This window comes from Syngnathus typhle, linkage group LG20, assembly GCF_033458585.1.
Source record: "Syngnathus typhle isolate RoL2023-S1 ecotype Sweden linkage group LG20, RoL_Styp_1.0, whole genome shotgun sequence".
NCBI lineage: Eukaryota > Metazoa > Chordata > Actinopteri > Syngnathiformes > Syngnathidae > Syngnathus > Syngnathus typhle.
In genome coordinates this window covers 1,227,942-1,248,131 of record NC_083757.1, presented here as the reverse complement: position 1 = coordinate 1,248,131, position 20,190 = coordinate 1,227,942, and the positions used below count along the sequence as shown (strand labels likewise).

General features: G+C 42.8%; 1 protein-coding gene across 1 annotated transcript in view; it reads right to left on the bottom strand.

The window, feature by feature from the left end:
- Positions 1-20,190, bottom strand: part of csmd3b (CUB and Sushi multiple domains 3b) — a 138,035-nt gene that overhangs the window by 46,479 nt on the left and 71,366 nt on the right. Inside the window, exons 6-9 of the mRNA XM_061267724.1 lie at positions 14,309-14,421; positions 6,881-6,968; positions 6,664-6,788; positions 1,901-2,022 (exon numbers count right to left, since the gene is read on the bottom strand). Coding sequence (XP_061123708.1) covers positions 1,901-2,022; positions 6,664-6,788; positions 6,881-6,968; positions 14,309-14,421 — 448 coding nt within the window. The remainder of the gene's footprint in view (positions 1-1,900; positions 2,023-6,663; positions 6,789-6,880; positions 6,969-14,308; positions 14,422-20,190) is intronic.

Sequence of the window (20,190 nt, the reverse complement as noted above, 5' to 3'; positions counted from 1 at the left end):
GCGGCGGCCGGCGGGGGCAGATGAGGGAACGTGAAGGGAGCCAATGAAATAGAGCAAATGAGAAGGGGGGGAGGATGAAGAAGAATGAAGAGGAAGGAGGCGGCATTGCTAACGGCCTTACTGCGCCGCCATCCCCAAGGTTAAATGAGAAGAGGGGGAATGAATTGGCTCTAAAGGCTCATTCCGCTCAAACTAAATGAAGCAATAACGGCAGAGAGCCATAGAAGGCCATTAACACTTAACCCCGGCCGAGGGGAGAGAGAAAGCGGCCACGGAAAGAAAGCAGAGAGAACGGGTCGGCGTGAAGAAAACCTGCCGCTCCTCATCCTCGCAGATGGACGCACGAGCGGAACACCCGGCCGACACTTTCGGGCTCCTTAATGAAGAAAATGAGGAGAATTCAGAAGGGAGCATTTCCAAGCCCGGTGCGGGGTCACGACCACCTTTCTCTTCTTCTACCGTCGTCTTTGGATGATGTTGGTGTTCATTTTTTTTTTTATTTCCTTCTCACGAGATCCAATATTCTCCACAAGCTGCTCCTCCTTCACCCATCAGTGTTCTCGCTCATTAAAAGCAAGTCATTGCAAATACGCTCCCAGCTATTAAACTTGCTCCGCTTGGATTAAAACATGTGGAAAACTGTACGTTTGCCACTGGCATGTATCTTTCGGATAATTGGCCGAGGTCCTCTTCACTTTATATACTATAAAAAAAATGAATCTAAATTTAAATCATGCAGACATCATGCCAAATAATGACATTGGTATTATGAATATATTATTAGGAGTAATATTAAATTGACACAAAACTGTCACAAAATATAAAATAATTCAGCTAAAAATATTATACATAGAGGCATTAATCAGCAAAAGGATCATCAAATTGTAAAACACATTCTAATTGGATTGCATAATTTAGTCACATGGTTAAAAAGTACTGACAGGATTCAGGTGACTTAAAAGTTAGGGGATTGTTTTTGGACTTTCAGAACTTTAAACATAAGATTGATTGATGCTCTACTTTGGCGTTAAAACCTTTCCGGAATCTTCCTCGAATTCAACCCCCGGCGGGAAAACGATGACTGATGGCGCTGACACAAAATCCATGAGCAATATGGAACATTTACATATCACGTTTTGAAAAGATGAATCTTTAATTCACGTGGCAAATCACACGAGTCTAATATGAATACGAGAAAAAAAAAAAAAAAACTGCCAGGATGTAAAAAAAAAAAAAAGAAAACCGAAGGATATTAGAAGTGAAATTAAAGGATTTGTCACTCACGCGTCATTCCTTATCGCCGGCTGCTTCGGGGATTGTATTAAAACGTGGCCGTTTTTATTGTCGTTCACGCACGGAACTGCAATGACAGCTCGTGATGAAACTATTAGTCGTCAAGTTAACGCCTGCTATTTTTTTTCCTCTACTGACAAAATGACCACCATTTTTCTTGATAAACTACATTAGCAGATCGAATTCAGATGCAATCAAATAAGACCGAAAAGGTAAGGTAAGACAAAATAAAAGGAAATGCATCCACGCACACTCCCCATATAGCAATCGACCTTCCTCTCGGGACATAATCAGCTTTCTTTCATCCAGGCGGCTACGCGAGGCCGACGAATCGCAGAGCCGCACTCCGTGTCTACGATAAGTGCATAATCCTCGTCGATTATTATCGAGTAGCATTTTCAATGATTTAAAGCATGTCAGTGAATTGCTTGTAATGTGCATTAAAGTGAGAGTGGATGCTAACATGGACAGACAAGTTTCTGTACCAGTGAACCTCAATGTATCATTAAATCATTTCAAATAAGACCACCATTCATTCCACAAAGATCGCGTGAAATCATAAAACCCCGGGACTAGAGATATTTCAAGTCAATAAAGAGCAACTTACTTTATTGGGATTGGATGCCGTGATGATCCAAACGCACTGGGCGTTGCTCTCGTACTGAATGGGGAAGTTGGGCGAGGTGAAGGTCCCCGAGGGTCCCTGAAGGTTACTGCCGCACGTCTTGACTGTCAAACCACAACAAAAAGAGATTCTCAAACTTTTATCTGACCGAACATTGCTGAGTACACAAAGGGAGGGGTCAGCTAGAAGATAGCGATAAGGTCACCGACATCTCTCACACTTAATTGGAAGCGATCGGCTGCGGAATAGCGCAGGATTAGCCGGAACGGCGCTGGTGACTGATAGGAATGCCCATCAATTCGATCTCACGCAAGCGAACAATAAAACAAATGAATGGACCGCATTAGTGGTTGAATTCACGGTTAGTACACAATAACGTCCACGTTTTAATTTACAGCCAGATGACATAATAAGATGGTGTGAAAATGATGCACACTAGTCGTTAACACACCAAATAAAGTCTCATTTAGGTGGCGTAGAGTGTGACCATCAAGAAGCGCAGCTCGCGCCGTCCTTGGTTCGTCCCGGGTCGAGTCGGGAGGTAATTTTCTGCTTGGTTTGAAGCGACGTTTGTTCCTTAATTAGTTTGTTCGCACGGCGCGCGGCTAGTGAAACAGGCACCACACCCACAAAGAAAAGAAAAACAAAAGCACAGACGCTAATCTGAAATTCTCAATGGAGGCCTTGCACAAGTATACTGTGGTTAAATGATTCTCTTTACATGGCTTCTTTCATTTAAAACATCTTACATTTGGACCACACTAGAGAAGAAGGCAACCGGTGGCGGTGGGGAATTTTGGGCAAGTTGGGCAGTGCCTGAGAATATTCATTCATATGAAATCAATTTCTAATACAGAAAATGTGGCGAGTAAAAACAAACAATATGCAAAGATATACATTTAAAATATACATATACAGTACATTACTATTTGAACGCAACCTAAGGGTTTGGATCTCTGCAGAATTTTTGACAGCTGAAAAATAGACCGCTGCACTGAATCATCCCACAGGGTGTTTTTTCAAAGGATGCGTGTCCATGAAGTGTTCCATGGAACAAGTAAGAGACCCTTTAAGACGATCTATAGCCCCGCGGTGTGTCGTGGTGACCCTCAGCCCCTCAGCTTCTCCACAACTAACCCATGACTTATTATTCCGCTCATACGCAATGCATCTTCTCTCGGCCTTCTCGTGTTTGGCTCGCCGCAATCTATACACCCATACCGGCATGTAATGTGTGTGTGTGTGTGTGTGTGTGTGTGTGTGTGTGTGTGTGCGCGCGCACACATCTGCATGTGACAAAGTATGCATGTGTACACTTTGACAGCTCAATCAGGGCGGCCTGAATGGATGGTCACAACATTGGCATGCAACAAGGCGATTGGGGCACTGTGTTGCCATAGCAACAGCATAAAAAGAATTAACTCTCCTTCATGACTAGCCTTCATCTTAGTCTATTATCGCAGGAATCCTCTTTTTTTTTTCTCTCGAGTTCTTCATGCTAGCACAAAAAACATTCTCCAGGAGTTCCGACCTTCAAGGTTACTGGGTGGTCCTGGAACCCCAACATCTCACAACAAACACACTTTGGAGAACTAGTAACAGAGCTGATTAGCAATCAAGTTCTGTTGGGCTCGTTGGCCCAGATGATCATCATCATACTAAATGCGCTCGATTGCACGCAATCGATTTATCGTGTCGTGAAACAACTGAAGCAAAATGGATTTATTGGACCGTATCCATCTCACTTGTGCATTCAAACGGCTACTGTGATTTCATAGATATGCGGCGGCGTTAGCGTGACGGCAACGGCACCATGCAAATTATTCTGGGCCATCATCATTTCATGTGGGGTCGATCATGAAATTTACTGACATTCCATCTCAGCTTTTAAATTTAGTATACAGGACATGAATCAACACCTGTAAAATGTTCTTTGACGATGGCAATTTCAACACCAGTGGAACAAAGTGTAATTAATGGGAATGCATTATTTAAGGCCGGGGGGATTTTATTACAGGGATATGATAGGTAAAGCCGGCAGGTAGGCTCATCTTCGTGATAAAAAGCTTTGGAGGGCATCTTTTATTTTTAGGACGAATAAAAAAAAAAAGAAAAGGGGGAAAAAAACGCTTGAGGGGTTTTAATTATGAGAGTGTCCTTGTGAGTGTTTTTGGACTTTTCCCCCCGTAGAAAACGTGTAATGTTTTAAATGATGATACAGTTTTGGAGTCGGCAATCTACTCTATAAGCAATCACCTAGGCTAATATCACATGGCCGACATCCCTCTTTGAAACAGTACGTCGGCCATGTTCCATTTTCCTTTTCTGTAAATGATGAAAAGTTTCAAGTCCAATATCTAAAGCTTTTTATGTTAGGCAGCGTCACTCCCAAACGAGCACTTTGAAGCAGTAAGTAGGGATGGACCAATCGGTTTGGCGGCTGATTGATGACATCATTAAGTTGGCAAGGCGTCCCGAGCGTCGCCAGTAAATGGCTCGGCGCCTAGCAAAAACTTCTCTGAAGTGATTCACTTCTTTTTTTACACATACGTAGACAATGAGGCATTCTTCCTTCAGGTTGGTGATTGAAGAAGATCAAATCAACACAAATGCATGCACGCACGGATTGTTCTGGCTGGCGAGCCTCACCATCTGTCCATTCATCAACAAGCCACATGGACTCTTGCGACGTTTGTCCGTCTGTCTTGAAAAAGTATAGTCAGTGTGGACAGAAGGACAATCTGCCTTGTTTATTCTCTCCGAGTTTCACAGCCACTAAATGGCCGTTACGATTCCTCTCCATTTATTTTGCTTTACACTTTTTTATTTTTTTATTTAGCCCGCTGACTCTATTAGCACGGATGAGCGTATTATAAAAAGCTGGCCGGATGCTTCGCCGACAGATTGCTTCCTTTTGAGCGCTTGTACACACACGAGGTGGCGCGGATAGAAAAGGTCAAGCCTCAGATGTTATTGAACTTTGCGGCTTTGAGTTAATTGCATTGTTTTTGCCATTAAGGTGCTCCCGATGTCGTGCTCAATCGCCTGTTTGATAACTCACTAATTTGGTGTCCTGGCCAATGCCATCAAAATGTGCTTTGCCGCCATATTCTGGCATGGTGGTAGCCAGGAACTATGTCAAAGTGAGTTGAGATGATTCCCTGAGTGCATTTTGATCGTGAAAATGCCGTAAACAAATCAATGTAATGGGAAGGAGGAGGTTTAACAATCTTTTTGCAGTACAAGAGACTTAAAGATAAAATGCCTGTTTGACTCCATTCAGCTTCTTCTGTGACAAAGAAGAAGAGCTGATGCGACATTTACATTCACCGGAGCCCACCGTGACGCTACCTTCGCTGACAACGTAATCCGCCCGCAATTCCCTTTCTATATTTTTTTTCTTTTTCCAAATGCAGTCATGTTTGCAGCAACTTAAGCTCAACACGCCTCGCCTCGGCTAAAATTGCCAAAAGGAATTACGTGCGTTTGCGGTACAATAGAGGAGTTGGCGAGGCTGCTGGATTTTTCCAATGGCGGCATCATCTCGACAAACCCGCTTGCTAGACGAATTAGCTAATCTCAAAGACTCGATTAGCATCACACCTGCATATTTTTAAAAAAGAGATTGCTAATGTCAAAGGCTTCCTTGGATACCTTAATGCTCCAAATGGGAAGTCAAACCTGACCTGGAAACCACGCTAAGTAGCAATCCTTGAATTTCCTGACACCCTTGAACCCCTTCTTCATCCGCCGCATAAATATGACAAAAACGATACACATTATAATGTGAATGAGTACAGCCACTTAACATTATATGCGGTTAAGCGTCACCCGGAGTATATTATTCCCGTGGTGTACATCGCACGGCGAGGCCGAGAATATAATGGCCTGGTTACTAAGCAACAACCGGCGGAGCGGCACGGAGCACTCTGTCATGTCAAACAAAGTTGCCCGCTGTGCAGTTGCTCATAATGCCGCTGCTTTATTGCAAACAAATCAATGTTACGCAACATTCTTAAATTTGGTGGCTTCCCGGGAGGGAGTGCTCTTAACCAATTGTCACGTGGTGGAATTAATGGTAGGCGTTTAAATGCTCATTATTTCATCTTTGGGTGATGATGATTCCCTAACAGGCGTTAACCAGAATCGAGAAGTCTAATATCTCGAATAATGACTTTGATTGTTGTGGAGCCCATCCGAAACCGAGGGGGGGCGTGATAGCCAAACATTTAGGTCGACTTGTATGACCTCGACTTACGAAGGGACCTGTTCAACAATCCCTGACCTGAGAATTAGAATCCAACTGTCTCCTCATCTGCAATTATGCTTACCTCATTCTTTGAGCACGCGCCTGATTTATTATGAGTCAAGTGATGAAATAATTCCTTTCATTCTCCCACAAAGGGACGTGCACCCCATAAATTTCGTCTTCCGTCTCGTGGTATGTCTCGTGCCCCCGAGTCTGAAGCCCATCCCAAGGCCAACGTTGACAAACGACTTTGGCATTTACAGTGACGGATGCCCTCTGTCTTCGTCTCGCATCGCGTGGCTTTTGTACGCGAGTGCATCGCCAGCCCGGGAAAACCAGGATGGGTCCAAAACTGGAGGCTCTTTGGCCAAACATGGTTTTGCCCAAAATGTCTTTTTACAGTTTGCTTGTGATGGAAAGACAATACCCGAACGTCAATGCCAAATTGGCATAAACTACATCAATCATGTCTTTTTTTTTTTTTTTTTTTTTTTACCTTTGCAGACGGGCCTGTGGTCACTCCAAGCTGCAAAGACCTCGGCCACTCGCTGGCAGCTGATGCTTTTGCTGCCTTGGAGGACATAGTCTTCGTCACAGGTGAATTGGACCAGGCTGCTGATGCTAAGTGGAAAAGAAAAATAGACAAGTTAGGAGAAAAAGCTTTGAGGGAAAAAAACAACAGACCAATGTGTGACGGCTAGTGCAGACAATACCTGAAGTCGTTGCCATGGCGTTTACCATTTTCAGGTTCTCCAGGGTCAGGGCAAGAGTTTGACGCCTGGCGCACACCACCTTCATTTACTACAAGGACACACGGACGAGCAGAAGAGTCAGAAGCGGCTAGCTTAAAAATACATACTTCATGCAAATGGGAAAACATTCTCCCAATATATCACAAGGATTAAAGGAGACGCCATCTGAAAAGTGAATTTCAAATTCTACCCAGTTTTTCAGACTCGGTTGAGGTCTTGCCTCTCGTGGGAGTAGCCCTAATTCTACTTTACAATGGCGCTGGCACGACTTACTCAGAAACAAAAGTACACCAGCAGGTAGTTTAGCGCTAAAAAATTAAACACAAAATCCTTAAAGTTTCAACAAAAACAATTGTCCGCCGAGAGAATACGTTTTCCGCAAGAAGGCAAGAATGAGAGATTAAAAGTGCAAAACTTGTTTTTTCTCTCCCCGTTAAATCTTTGGAATATCATCATTGCGTGAATAAGTAACAACCCCATGGTGTGTCATGTTTGCACCACAGTTGTCCCTTCAGGAAACCTCTAAAAAGGGTGACACACTTGAAGATCATGTGAATAACTTGTTGAAAATAATACCTAATGAGGCCATAAATCCACTAAAATAGGTTAGCATTGAACCAAAGATAAATGACTAACTCTATTATTCATGATGTTATATCTTATTATTCACAATATGAATGTGTTTGTCTTCTGGTCCCCCGCAGCTCTGGGAGGGAAGCCCGGAAGCGACTTTACTTGTCAAAAGTTTCCAAGGCAGAAGGTCCGACCATTTTTTTTCTCTTTTCACTTTTACTCGTCAAAGAAACACAAAACGTCGGGAGTCATTGCTTGTTTGTTTGCAATAATCGGCTGCAATTTGTGTTGGCATAGCGACGATGTTACTAATTCGGCTGCTTCACAATCCACGTTCCAAATACTTAACATGGCAGAATTGACATGAAAATTAGCAGCAGGCCTTTCTTTGTTTGGGGTGTCGTGGCCAGCGGAAAAAATGCATCAGTGTACACTCAGCAGGTGGCGGTGGATGCGCGTGTGTTGTTTTGCCGACGGGCTAGTTTGTTGCTTTGCTGGAGCGGCTAATTTGGCCATCTGGACTGTATTGGAACGGCGCACCCCGGAGGGACTAACTTATAGGCGCGTAAACGGCGTCACAGCGGCGTATACGTACGTCCAGGCAAATGCCGGGTTACGCCCGACACGCGTGTCAGAAATTCGAAAATGAACATCTGAAGCGATCATGGTAGTGCCATCTGTGGAAGTGTGACTGGGTGACCTGTTAGGAACATGAATGGGCTTCTGTTTTGACTGACTCAACCGGCATCGGGGAGCGGTGGAGAACTCCCGAAAAATCATTTGAAATACGTCTTGTGCCAATGCAGTAAGGTTGCTAACCAAAACAGCAGCGACTTCAAGAAATTCAAGCGCAGAGCTAAAATTCCAGTCGACTGACATGGAGCCATTCCAAACTGTCGTGGTGCTTTCGCCAACTTTTGTTTCATATCTCCATAAAAGTCACTTTTGTTAACTTCTCAGTTCACTTGAGAAACTCCAACAGCAGATTATTGAGCCAAATAAATGCATCTCCACTAATGGTTGCTTCCACCCACCTGGTGTTGAGTAAATAACCGCCCCAGGACAGTATTTGCGGAGATGCAGCGCGTCTGTATTTATTTCTCGAAGTACATTGCTCATTCTTATTTGATGACAGCATTGTGCTCTTTGAGCAAACATGGGATTCCTAAATAGATCACGACGGGACTCGGAATCCAATTAGGCAAAAAAGCGCAGACGAGCGCACTCTTGTAGCGCTGCCTCGTATTCATGCATCTGGAACGATGCGCACGACCGTACGACTGTGTCCGCGCATGGCCGCGGGACTCAGGATGAAGTGAAAGGGAAAAAATAATAGCGTGCGTCGTCATGGTTACATGCAAAAAATATGTCTCAAAACAGCATGTCTGACAGAGAGAGTACAGGGAGGGAGTTGAAAAAGAAATGTGTGAAAGCACTCGAGAGTATATGTGATTATCGTGATCGCTGACAGCTTCAATGACTGGCAAGTCACTTATAACAAAAAAAAAAAAGAAAGCTAACCATGTGGCTTTTACTCCACATGGAATCATATCAAGCTATCTAACCACTGTCAAAGGTCCTGTGAAGCATTCGCAGCCCACAATGTGATCATCTCGCCGTGTATACGATTAGCCTGACCAGTGGGCAGGATTTATTTCATTCCAGAAAATATTGCACGCCCCAATAATTAAAAATAATGTCCACTTTGCATTTGTGCTCCATGCTAATTTAAGACCTCCATGAATTCATATGTCCTGATTTTATAAGTTAGTGATTAAAGCGCATGATGACTTACGCGAAGATTCTCGGCTTCAGATAAAGGAACGGAATTTAAATGTAAATGGAGAAGCCCCTGTCAGTAGCATTCTGGGAACAAAGATGACGCAGCGAGCAGAATTGAAAAGTTCTAAATGGGCCAGCCGAAAATTGATCAGCCTCATGATTAGAGGAAGACATGTTAAACTGAGACACAATCATCCAAAATCCAGATAGAAGAAACAAAACAGGCAAAATAAGTCACTCTTCAAAAGGATTTTCAACATATTTGTGCTTCAGATAAATTTGGGTAAACTGGATTGATCTGAGGCACTCAAGTGTTGAAAAGCCGTTGTTTTTTTGAAGCAAAAAGCAAGCAAAAGGAAGACAGAGACACGAAGAAGCAAGGCCATCAGCACATGTTAGTTCATTAGCCACAGTGACATTAAGATGGGAACTCACAGATTGAAAACTTGCCGCCGGAGTCTTTGCCAGGGAACAATTTAACGCCCCGCGACTTAAAATCTACTGAGCGCTTCACTGCAGAAGAGAACAAAAGACAGAGAGAAAAGAAAGAAATCAGAACAGATTGGATAAAGAGGTATGAATAAGAATCATAATAAGACAAGCCAGGAAGGGGGGGGGGGGGCAAAAAGCAGACAGTTCTTCTCCACTTGCAATGCTGAGAGAGGGAAGAACGCAAGCTCAGCAGAAAATGAGAGGCAAATAAATAAACACACATTTCATGTCAGGGTGCCGCATTTGCGTAATAACAAAACTAAGTCAGGTTAGAAAAAAAATAAAAGAGTTATTGGAATGGACCACTAAATAGAAACAATATTCGTCTGCAAAGCGATTCAACTTGTATCCGTCCGAGCGAATTCATTGGCCGCGTTTAGTGTGCGTCTTAAAACCTGCGTGAATATGCATTAAAGTTAAACATCCCCATGGCGATGGAGGGCAAGATGTATATATACAACTAAGTAAGTGGATCTTTTCAAACAAACAAAAAAACTGGATTGAATTAGAGCAAACGTCAAATTTCGTTAGGCAAGAAGCCGTTCCGCCGTCTAACATTAGCTTGGTGCTTCTTAAGGACAATTTAGGTTATATTTTTATTTATTAATAGACCACATTAGAAGAGTGGAATAGCAAGGGGGCACCCAGAGGGCTGAAACGTTTTTATTTGGAGGAAAGTCATATTGAAACAACGCCGAGCTTTTATGATTAGGTCACCACGTTCTCTGAGGACCTTATTTAGGCAGACACACAAACAAGCACCGTTTAAACTCAACATTTGGGTTTAGTGTATGTTCTAATGTGGCCACGTGAGGATGGCAATTACGATCTGCCACGGCTAAGAAGAAAAAAAAATATGGGAACTCAAACTCCATTCTTGCCATTTTGTGCTGCCCTGTTGCAGCGCTCGCCATTCTCTTGTCAATTTTATTTTTTTTTCCCAGTGACTGATAGTCGTTGTGGACCCTTGCCATGGCGACGGGTTGAAGGATGGCGCCGTCGTCTGTTCATTAAGAGTGGATGGTAACACCCCGCAGACACAGAAACTCATGAATAGGTCATGCCGAGGGACGGCGGCGAGGAAAGCGCGTGATTGGTGGCTGGCGCCTTTGGGCAAGGAAACGCCATCGTTGGCACCTGGCACTTACGACTTGCATACTAGAAGTGCTAGATTGACATACGAGTCGCCATTTTTTTTATTTCAATCGGTAAGTATGCTGTATTTAACACAAGGCATCCTCAAAGGACCCCAGTTTCTATTTTTCTCCGATGTTTTTGCATCTGACCGCACGCCACGTTTGTCGCTCGATTTCAAGGAGGTTAAAGTTGTCATTTTTAAAACTGGGGAGTTTACAGGTAGAACGAGAAAATTGCCGGAATCTCTGCCAGGTTTTTAGTTGGGCTGGCACCGTTTCAATTTCTTCTTTCACTGATGTTAGCGTTGTTGAACGGGGACCAAATTACAGATTTGTTTTTTACCTTTGAATTTGCATATGGCAGCTTTTATAAAGTTTCAAAAATGCTAGCAAGTCCACGTCTCAAATGTGTGCAAAACAAACAGCATTTTGGCGCATACAGCGAGTCGTTCCTCGAGTTTCTACTGCTCCCTACTCCGACCAGCAGTAATGACAAAAGTTGACCTATTTCCAGGGAACCTGAAGTGAAAAATTTGTGTCGACATTTATTTTTGTGAGCATGTTGACAAGTTCCAGCAGCGCGCCGCTATTCCGCCTCTAATGGAATTCATGTTCCTTTATTCCTTTTACCGGTGGGAATGAGAAAGAGCCGCAGCCACCACCACCATCGCCTGCGAATAATGCATCTTCATACACAGTCGATGGTGCATTCGCTTGGATGTGATCCGTACATGAATAAAAGATCAAACCTGTGCCGTAATTAATCCACACTTAATAGCTTTTTTTTTTCCCTTTTCCCTTTGTGTAATTGCCCTGAGGCCTCAAATGCTAATTCACAAATATCCAAGCAAGGCAACAATTACTGTTTTAAAGCATCAATAATTAAAACAAAACTCAAAAGGTCTTTGAAATCATACCGGTGAGATGGGGAGTTGCAAAACTCGAGACGTCTCCTTGATTATTCGAAATGACTAATGGACCCGCCTGGGCATCTCTTATCATGTTAGCACTAGCAGGAGGCTAAATACCGTCATTAAATTTTTCTCCAATACGTGTGATTATTAGAAAGTGCATTTATGAATTGCATTATATTATTTAGAATTATTGTATTTATGGAACAGTATAATGCACATCTATGTCTACAAATAATATCAATAATAATAATAATAATAATAATAATAATAATAATAATAATAATAATAATAATAATAATAATAATAATAATAATAATAATAATAACATCACCAATGCAGTCCCATGACCAGTGGGACATGTTTTCCTTTCTCCCGCATGACACATGACCACCCCAGGCTGAAGGACATCCAAGTACCACATGCAACCTGCTCCACGCTTCATGCCGTAGGTAGAATGTAACATGCGTGTCAAGGACCCCCCTTGTGCGGCGCATTATTAAGGCTGACTGAAAGAAGGCTATTATTCAAAGGGATTCAAGCCTTCGAGATGGAATAGTAATTGACAAGGCCAAGGCCTAAGAGCACATTATTCACTTTGCTTATTTGTGTGCGGTGATGGAATGCTGGCTGTACAAGCTGCCCTGCATGATCCTAAGGGCTAGTACCTCATTCACCACTGGAAAAAAATAGATATCAATCATACTCTTATAACCACATTTCATACATGGAGCATTCTATTATTTTTGGAGCTATTTTATCGAGTAGTAGACTTCATACCAATCTGCACTGTATTATAACAAAAAGGGCCAAGCCTCATTTCGACACCACAACAACCAAACATCGTCATAAATAGCATTAGCATAGGATTATTATATATCGGATGCGACCGGGGTGCAAACGTCCTCTCATCAATGAAGCGCCATTTAAAATGGCGTGTCTTTGGCCGTGAGTGATTTGACGCACTCTACAAAGCATCTATGACGGCATATGCTCATTAGACACTAGTTGACAACAGCAGGGCAAATATTAAGACAAAGCCAAGCTAGCCTGGCTGAATGTCACCGTTCCCCCACTCTTGTCTAATTCACCGCTTCGCTATTTGGAAAGCCGAAGCACAATTAGATGGCTATGCGAGCCAATTGGCTGACCTCCTGTGGCTCAACACAAACAAGCACACACTAAAACAGAGAGTCGCACAAAGAACGCCTGACCAGCTCGCTGGCAGTGCCAAAGCCTCGCCGGGAGGTCTCGGAGCCAGCGTCTTAGGAAAGCGACGCCTGCCTGCCTGCCAAAGTATATTTGCTCATGTTGTCTCTCCGGGCAGTGGGGAAAGTAAAGAAATATTGGAATTTTTTTGCGTTGCTAAACTGAACTAACCTTGACTACCCACACAGCGGGTCCGAAGGGCGAGGCAATTTAGATCATTTCCAAGTCACAGCAAATACGTTGGCTTCCCGTTCCCTATCAGCAATTTTGCTTTTGTAATTATGGCCCTTGTTTCGTTCAAGTACGACAGCTAGTCAGAAAATGCTGTTTACACGGAAAAGAGTTTGACATTTTCTTTTATGCAGTAATAAAGTGGATGTGAGTGTATGAAGCCTTCTAATCAATAATCATAATATTTTTGCAGTGGGGATGACTGACAGCTCCCGTTAGCTCGTTAAGGAACCGGCGGCTGATTAATCAAGGAACTTTTTCCAACCGCAACCCTTCATTAACAACCCTGATTAACCTTTTAAAAGGGAATTAGGCAATCAATCAGGATCAATTAGGCCGACCCTGAGGGGAGGCGGTCAGCTTGTCAGTCAGCCAATCGGGAGTGAGAATCATAAATGGTAAAACGTAAAAAAAGATCCCGATTTTCGCCAGGCTTGTGGAAGGTGAGTTTTTGTTCACGTTTAGTTCATTAAAAAATGAGAGTCGAAGAATGTTTGATGATAAATGAAAATATAAGAAAAAAATGAAAAAAAAATGATATCAATGATATCAATAAAATCAACCACCATCCCCTATTCTCACTTGCTTCTACGTCATTAGCCGAACCACTGCTGATTTGAATCAACTTAATTAAAAACTGACAGATATGTGAGGCGCCATATGCGATCATAACAACCATATAAGAGCATCACATTGGGGAATCATTATGATTAAACCATCATAATAATAAATGACTTTACATTGAGACCATCTGGGTACACGTAGGTTTGAAATGGCTAAAAAATGAAGAATATTCTCACTGGGGATCATAAATCTGTCACATATTAGCCACTAGCCGATATTAATAACGCACGTATCGAACGCAGTGATGGTTGGCTGGTTGTAAATATGAAAGAGAGATTTACGATGTTTCCACTGGCGCGCTTCTTGTCGGTTTTATAATCTTTAAAAAAAAATGGGCTTACATTAGAGTAGAGATTTTGTATGTTTACACAAATACTTGACCTGGCAAATTGGTGACAGGGTGATCCAATATTTTGTGTGTGCTCACTCACCTTGATAGTGTGCGCTGAAACCACGGTACCGGTGATTGTTGTCCGTAACAAAATGCAAGCGGAGCCAGTTTTTGTTGCTTATGACAGGTGACGGTACATTGCTGCCTGACAACCTGCAACACACACCAAAAACACATTTCTAGTATAACACACCAAGCAAGACGGCAAAAAGTCAGAGAACGACAGCGGCAGCTTTTAAAAGGGTCTCACCACATGCTCGACACACAGTGTGCAAGAATAGCCTTATGCAATGAGCCACATGCTGCTTCACCACGACTCAGGATATAATTATTGGATTGCAATCTGGTAAATCCGGGATTACAGTACGTACATTCAGACGCCGACTGTCTAATTGTGCGGCTTTCCTGCGGTGACGTGAACTGATTATTATGACGATTATCATCATTATTAGTGTCATTATTATTATTATACGCGGTATGCTCCGAATGTCTCAATGGCACATAATGAAGGAGCAAATGATCATTGGTTTCCATAGTTCTTGCACAGCTTTCCCCAGCGGCGGGAGGATTTGACCTAGCCAATATCACAGTGGTTCGTACAGTTAGCGGCCCGGCTAACGCCGCCCTCGCAACTACCTACACTGAATGCAAATATAGACACTGGCACAGCTTGCTTTTTTTTCTCTTATGGGAGGGGTGGCAGCAAGGATATATAAACAACAACATATCTACAAAAAAAAAAAGAAACCTAACCAATCCGGGGAAAGAAAATCAGAAAATACCCAAATGATCTGCCCTTTGGGGGGGGCAGTGACCCCACACCGCCCCCCATGTTCCTCCGCCAGTGAACATACATGATTTATAGTTGAATCAACACAGTGAAATGTGATTTGTTTTCCACACAGAGCTTCTACAATGTTAGCGTGTAGTATGTCAAGTGGGCCGCCTCCTCGTGAGCAGTGCTTAACCTTCATTTTGCATTAACATCACAATCCCACAAATAACTAGGAACCCTGCACAACACAATACCTTTAGTGCCATCTACTTGTAGTCTAGAAAATGGAGGCTGCGATGAGTTGTACAAGGATTTCATCTTAAAGGAATTGATTCATATTTTTTTTTCCCACAAAGAAAGAATGGAATTGACCACCTTGTTGTACACTAGAAAATATAATACATTGAGGTTAATATTTAAAATAAGAGTTTAAAAAAAGCATTGCATGCCGCTAAATGATTGTGAATACACACCAGATTAAAACTAATCGTGTATAAGTATGCACGCTTATTTAGCGCGTTAACTTTATATATATTTTTTTTTAAAGGCACCGGCTGTAAAATATTACTGCCGTGAATTTATAATAAACAACAGACAAAGCCACCAGACTCCCCCGGGGTGACTCGCGGACGTTTGTGATGGATTAACACGGCCGCATGTTGCGCATCCTGAGTTATAATTGTGACGGGTGGCCAACAAATGTACTCTGTATTCCGAATAAGTCGCTTCATTTTGGCAGTGGCATCATTACCTGCAGTGCATCATTAAAAGTCGAGGTGTGTGCATATCTAAGACCATCTAATAATAAAAGAAGAATGAAATCATAAATCTATAGAGGATCGTGTGCGCTGATTAAAAAAGTTGCAGCGTGAAGCGTAATTGAAGATGAGCTCAATTAAGGTGTGCAGAATAAAGCAAAAAGCCAACTGAAGCTGAGCAAAGTGAACTGAGCTTGAACCCGACGTGACTAAAAAAATCCAATGAAATAAACACTAACCAAAATTAACTAATCAATCACAGTGAGCTGAAACTAGAATACCTGAAGCCACGCTAACAGTAAAAATATTAGGTTACCTGAAGCTTAGCTAAGTGACAATATGATTCCAAAATATACTGAAGCAGAAGATGTCGCTGAAGTTAAATGTGTAAGGCTTGGCGAGCTGGAGGGCTAAGTTACTCCAAGCTAGGCTGATTCAAGTCAAGTAACATTATTTAAGCTCAGCCAACTTGCACGGAGGCGAAGCCTCCGAAATTTTGCTTTCTATTGACTGCATCTGTTTCATTGTATAAAATCTGAATAAATCCTCATGAGTACATTCTCCACAGTGGAGCTCTCAAACCTAACATGAGGAGACTCTAAGTGGACTCGACTTCACTTCCGCCACGAGGACAAAAGCATTATTAAATCATTAATCTGCGCTCATGGCATGCGTTGGCGACGGCGGACGCACCCTCCAAATGTACAGCGGAGGCTGATAAAGCACTTCGGGGGTGTCACAGAAGACGAGCTATGTGACGTTTCCCAAGACGGGGGTGGACGCCACTTTCCTACTTGGACTCCAGCATATTAATAAAAGACAAGAACAATGTAAGGCAACTCTTGTTCAAACAGGAGAACTCAAACAATGCAATGGAACTAATTGAGCAGTTTAAAGCATGACAAAGAGAAAACTATAAAGTCTGTCCTTGTCTGTTTTTCACTTCTTGGACTATTTTACCTGTCAATCATTAAGAATTCACCTCTGACTCCGCCAATTGGCCAAACTACATGGAACATGGCTAGCACACGTGCTTGCACAGTGCGAGCGCCCATTAGACAGTTGGGGGAATGCTTTTTAATCAGGCAATCTGTCTTAATAGCCCCGGCTAATTAAGACAGGTGGGAACTGCTATACACACTCGCGCACACCGACGAGCGTAGGCACTCGGTGGAAGTATGCCGCCGGGCCGAACGTAGTCTGGATGGAACCGTCATCAATCAGTTTGCACAGACAGCAGACGGCAGACAGATGTATGTGTGTGTGCACACGTGTGTCACTTGCTATCAATCTCGAGTGGGCAGAGGGTAATCAGCGCTCACGACGGGGGGGGAACCCCCCCCCCCCCCCCCCCTCTAAATGCATCCCCCTACCAATTGTCTCCTGAAAGACAAAGGACATTAAACACGACGGCACGCGAGCACGTATCTAAGCGGATGATGAGAACATAAAACGACGAATGAGTATCAACTTACACATTGTGGAGATAAAACACCCAAAATGCGTGGCCTATCACTCGGTGTGTCAGCATGTGCCTTTCACACAGAACCCTGCGAAAGCACTTTCACAATAATTGGTGCCACCTATCAATTTGGGACGCTAACATATCGAAAGATGACAACCTGCAGATGCAAAAGTGTTCCACATGTGGCCTGCACGTGCGCATGTAGCAAGTCATCAATCTGAGTTGGCAAAGTGTTTGCAGATACTTATGAACGGCGCCTGGTGTCATTTCTAATGAGAATTAATAGTGTTAACTTGCTAACACCTGGTGTTAGTATAAAACAACGCATCAGATTTAACACTATAAATATATCGGTCTATTGATGGAGCCATTCCATATTTTTATACTCAAATCTTTGGAAATGTATGAAATAGGTTTGTTCTCAAGGGGTCAATAAAGTAGTTGTATTATTTATTTTTAAATCACTATTTTAATGAGATAATTACACCGCTGAGACACAAATGGATGCAAGAGACCCATTAAAAAGGTTTTGGCAGGACACTAAAAAGAAGCATCCAAGTACATACGCAGACATTTTAGTTTCCACTTTATTTCTTCACATTGCAGTTTTGGCGCCGACCAATCTGGCAATTCCACTTTTTCCTTCTTTTATATATTTTTTTGATTAAATATTTCTCCAAGACGTAGACCACAGATATACACAATACCAATATCGACTAAGGTTTATTTTAGGGTGGACTATCGACAGATAATGCTGGATGAGCTCGAGTAACGAAAAAGAGCTTCAAAAGTATATTGCGATCGGCTGGAGAAACTTTAAAGCAGGGGGTAGAAAGAAGAAAAAAAGACGGCGGCGGCCATTTTTGCTGTGGCTGCTTTGTTTCCCGACAGATTCACCAAACATCACCGCAACAGTTCAATGGTACATTGATTAAACCCAACTGTGAGCGTCACTTTGTGTTGTCACCGCGTAGAAATAGCTGCATCTTCATTCAAACCATCCGTCCGAGCAAAATCTTTTCAAAAACAAGTTCCGCCATAGCAGGAGTGACCTATTTTGTTTCTCTTAATGTGCTTTGACGGTGACTTTCTTTGCGCACATACAATGAAATTATCATACCTTAATCTAATGATACACCCGACTTTGATTCTTCCCTCTTATTTTTTCCAATGGCAAATTTGATTAAGCTGTTTTGAAGCATATCGGAGCCTGATTCATTTCAATGCACCATTTCAATGCAATTGTGCACAGCGGGTATTTAAGTGTGTGTTTGCCTATAGGCAACATGTCGAGCCTTCCCGACGCTTGCGTCATGTTTACACCGTTTGGCAGATTAATAGCACCCAGAGTAGAATATGGGTCGCCTTTGCCGCCATTCTGTGCCTAATTTCACACGTGCTAATCCTGTACAGAAGATACATTCAAGTCGCATGGCGGCGGATTAGCGCTTAATTGCTTACACGCTTGTAATCTAATTGCGGTATTCTTATGTTTGACGAGTTTCTCGTGTCCTTTTAGCTCCAGCTAGCTCTCAGGGGACCCCAATTGGGCACCCCGCCCCTTCTGTCGGTCTGCAAGCACCTCTTCGTCGGCGATGCATCACCTCGCGCATTACCACATAATGGTCTCCTCGATTGCCTCGCCGGCATGGCAGAAGGTGGCTTTGGTAAATGCGAAGGTCGCAGGGAGCCTCCGACCCGCCGGGAAAAATAGTCTCAGTCGAAGTCTGTTTACAGTCATTTGGCCAATAGTCCCGCTAATGGAATACCGATGGATTGATATGTTTTGCAGTCAGGGTAGTTCATTTTTAGGGGTCGGAGACTAAAAACAACAAAAACATGTGGGCCAATTTGCAAGTCATATTCTTCATTTGTCTCATTTCAGTCTTATACAGTTGTTGACTTCTCTTTACACTTGTATGGCAGCTAACAATGTTACCAAATAAAAGTTTCATGATGGCAAATGGAATAATTTCCGAGGAGCAACTACCGCTAACGCATCAATCCGACTCCTCGACGCTTGACATTTCACTGGCTTCAGCTCCGACCTGACTCTGCACATTTCTAAGGATGCTAATAACAAATCTTCCCAAAAAAATCTATGATAGAAGCCCGACAAGCCGGTGATGTGCTGTCAAGTGCGGTGGACGCGCATAAAGATCACTAAACAGCAGGCTACTTCCTGGCAGATAACACATTTTCAAGGGCAACAACAAAATGCAACACTTGCATTTGTGTGTGTCTGTGTGCGTAATGTTAGGCTAGGATTACAGGCACTTAGCTCATATTGATATACTCCTCTCGCAGGCACGAGTACCCACTCGCTGCATACTGATTAGTTGAGCGTGAGAGGGAGGCTGCCAGATCAAGTGCGTGGATGTAAATAGGCCGTTTGTGTGCTCAAAAGACTGCTGCTGTCTGATAAATAGCTAACTCTCGTAACCGCTTCGCAGTATTAGCGGCGGCCGCCATTAGCGTTGTATGTTAATTGCCGGCAGGAAGTGAACATTTTAACGTCTGCCTTCATTGCCAGTGGAAAATCAGTAAACATGGAGCTTAGCGGCAAACTGACCTAGTTTCCAGAAAAGCCCGTGACGACTACAATGCAAAGGTTGTTGTGTGTTTAAATCATGCAAACTTGATTTAGAAATAATAATAATATAAAGCTTTCTCGTTAACGTTTAGAATTGCTTTTATTGTGAACACATGCAAAGCTAGAGAAGCTCATTTTGCTCTTTTGCCAAAGATTTGATAGCAGTTGGACATAATCTGTACGATTAGTTTCCGTAGAAATAGCAATAATAATAATCTCAAAATGGCTGCTTCGAACCAAAACGGCAGACTCGGTGTATCTTTTTAGGCATGGTGTCTTGAGACTTTTTTTGTGGCTCTACACACAATAACCACAGCGAACTAATTTCATT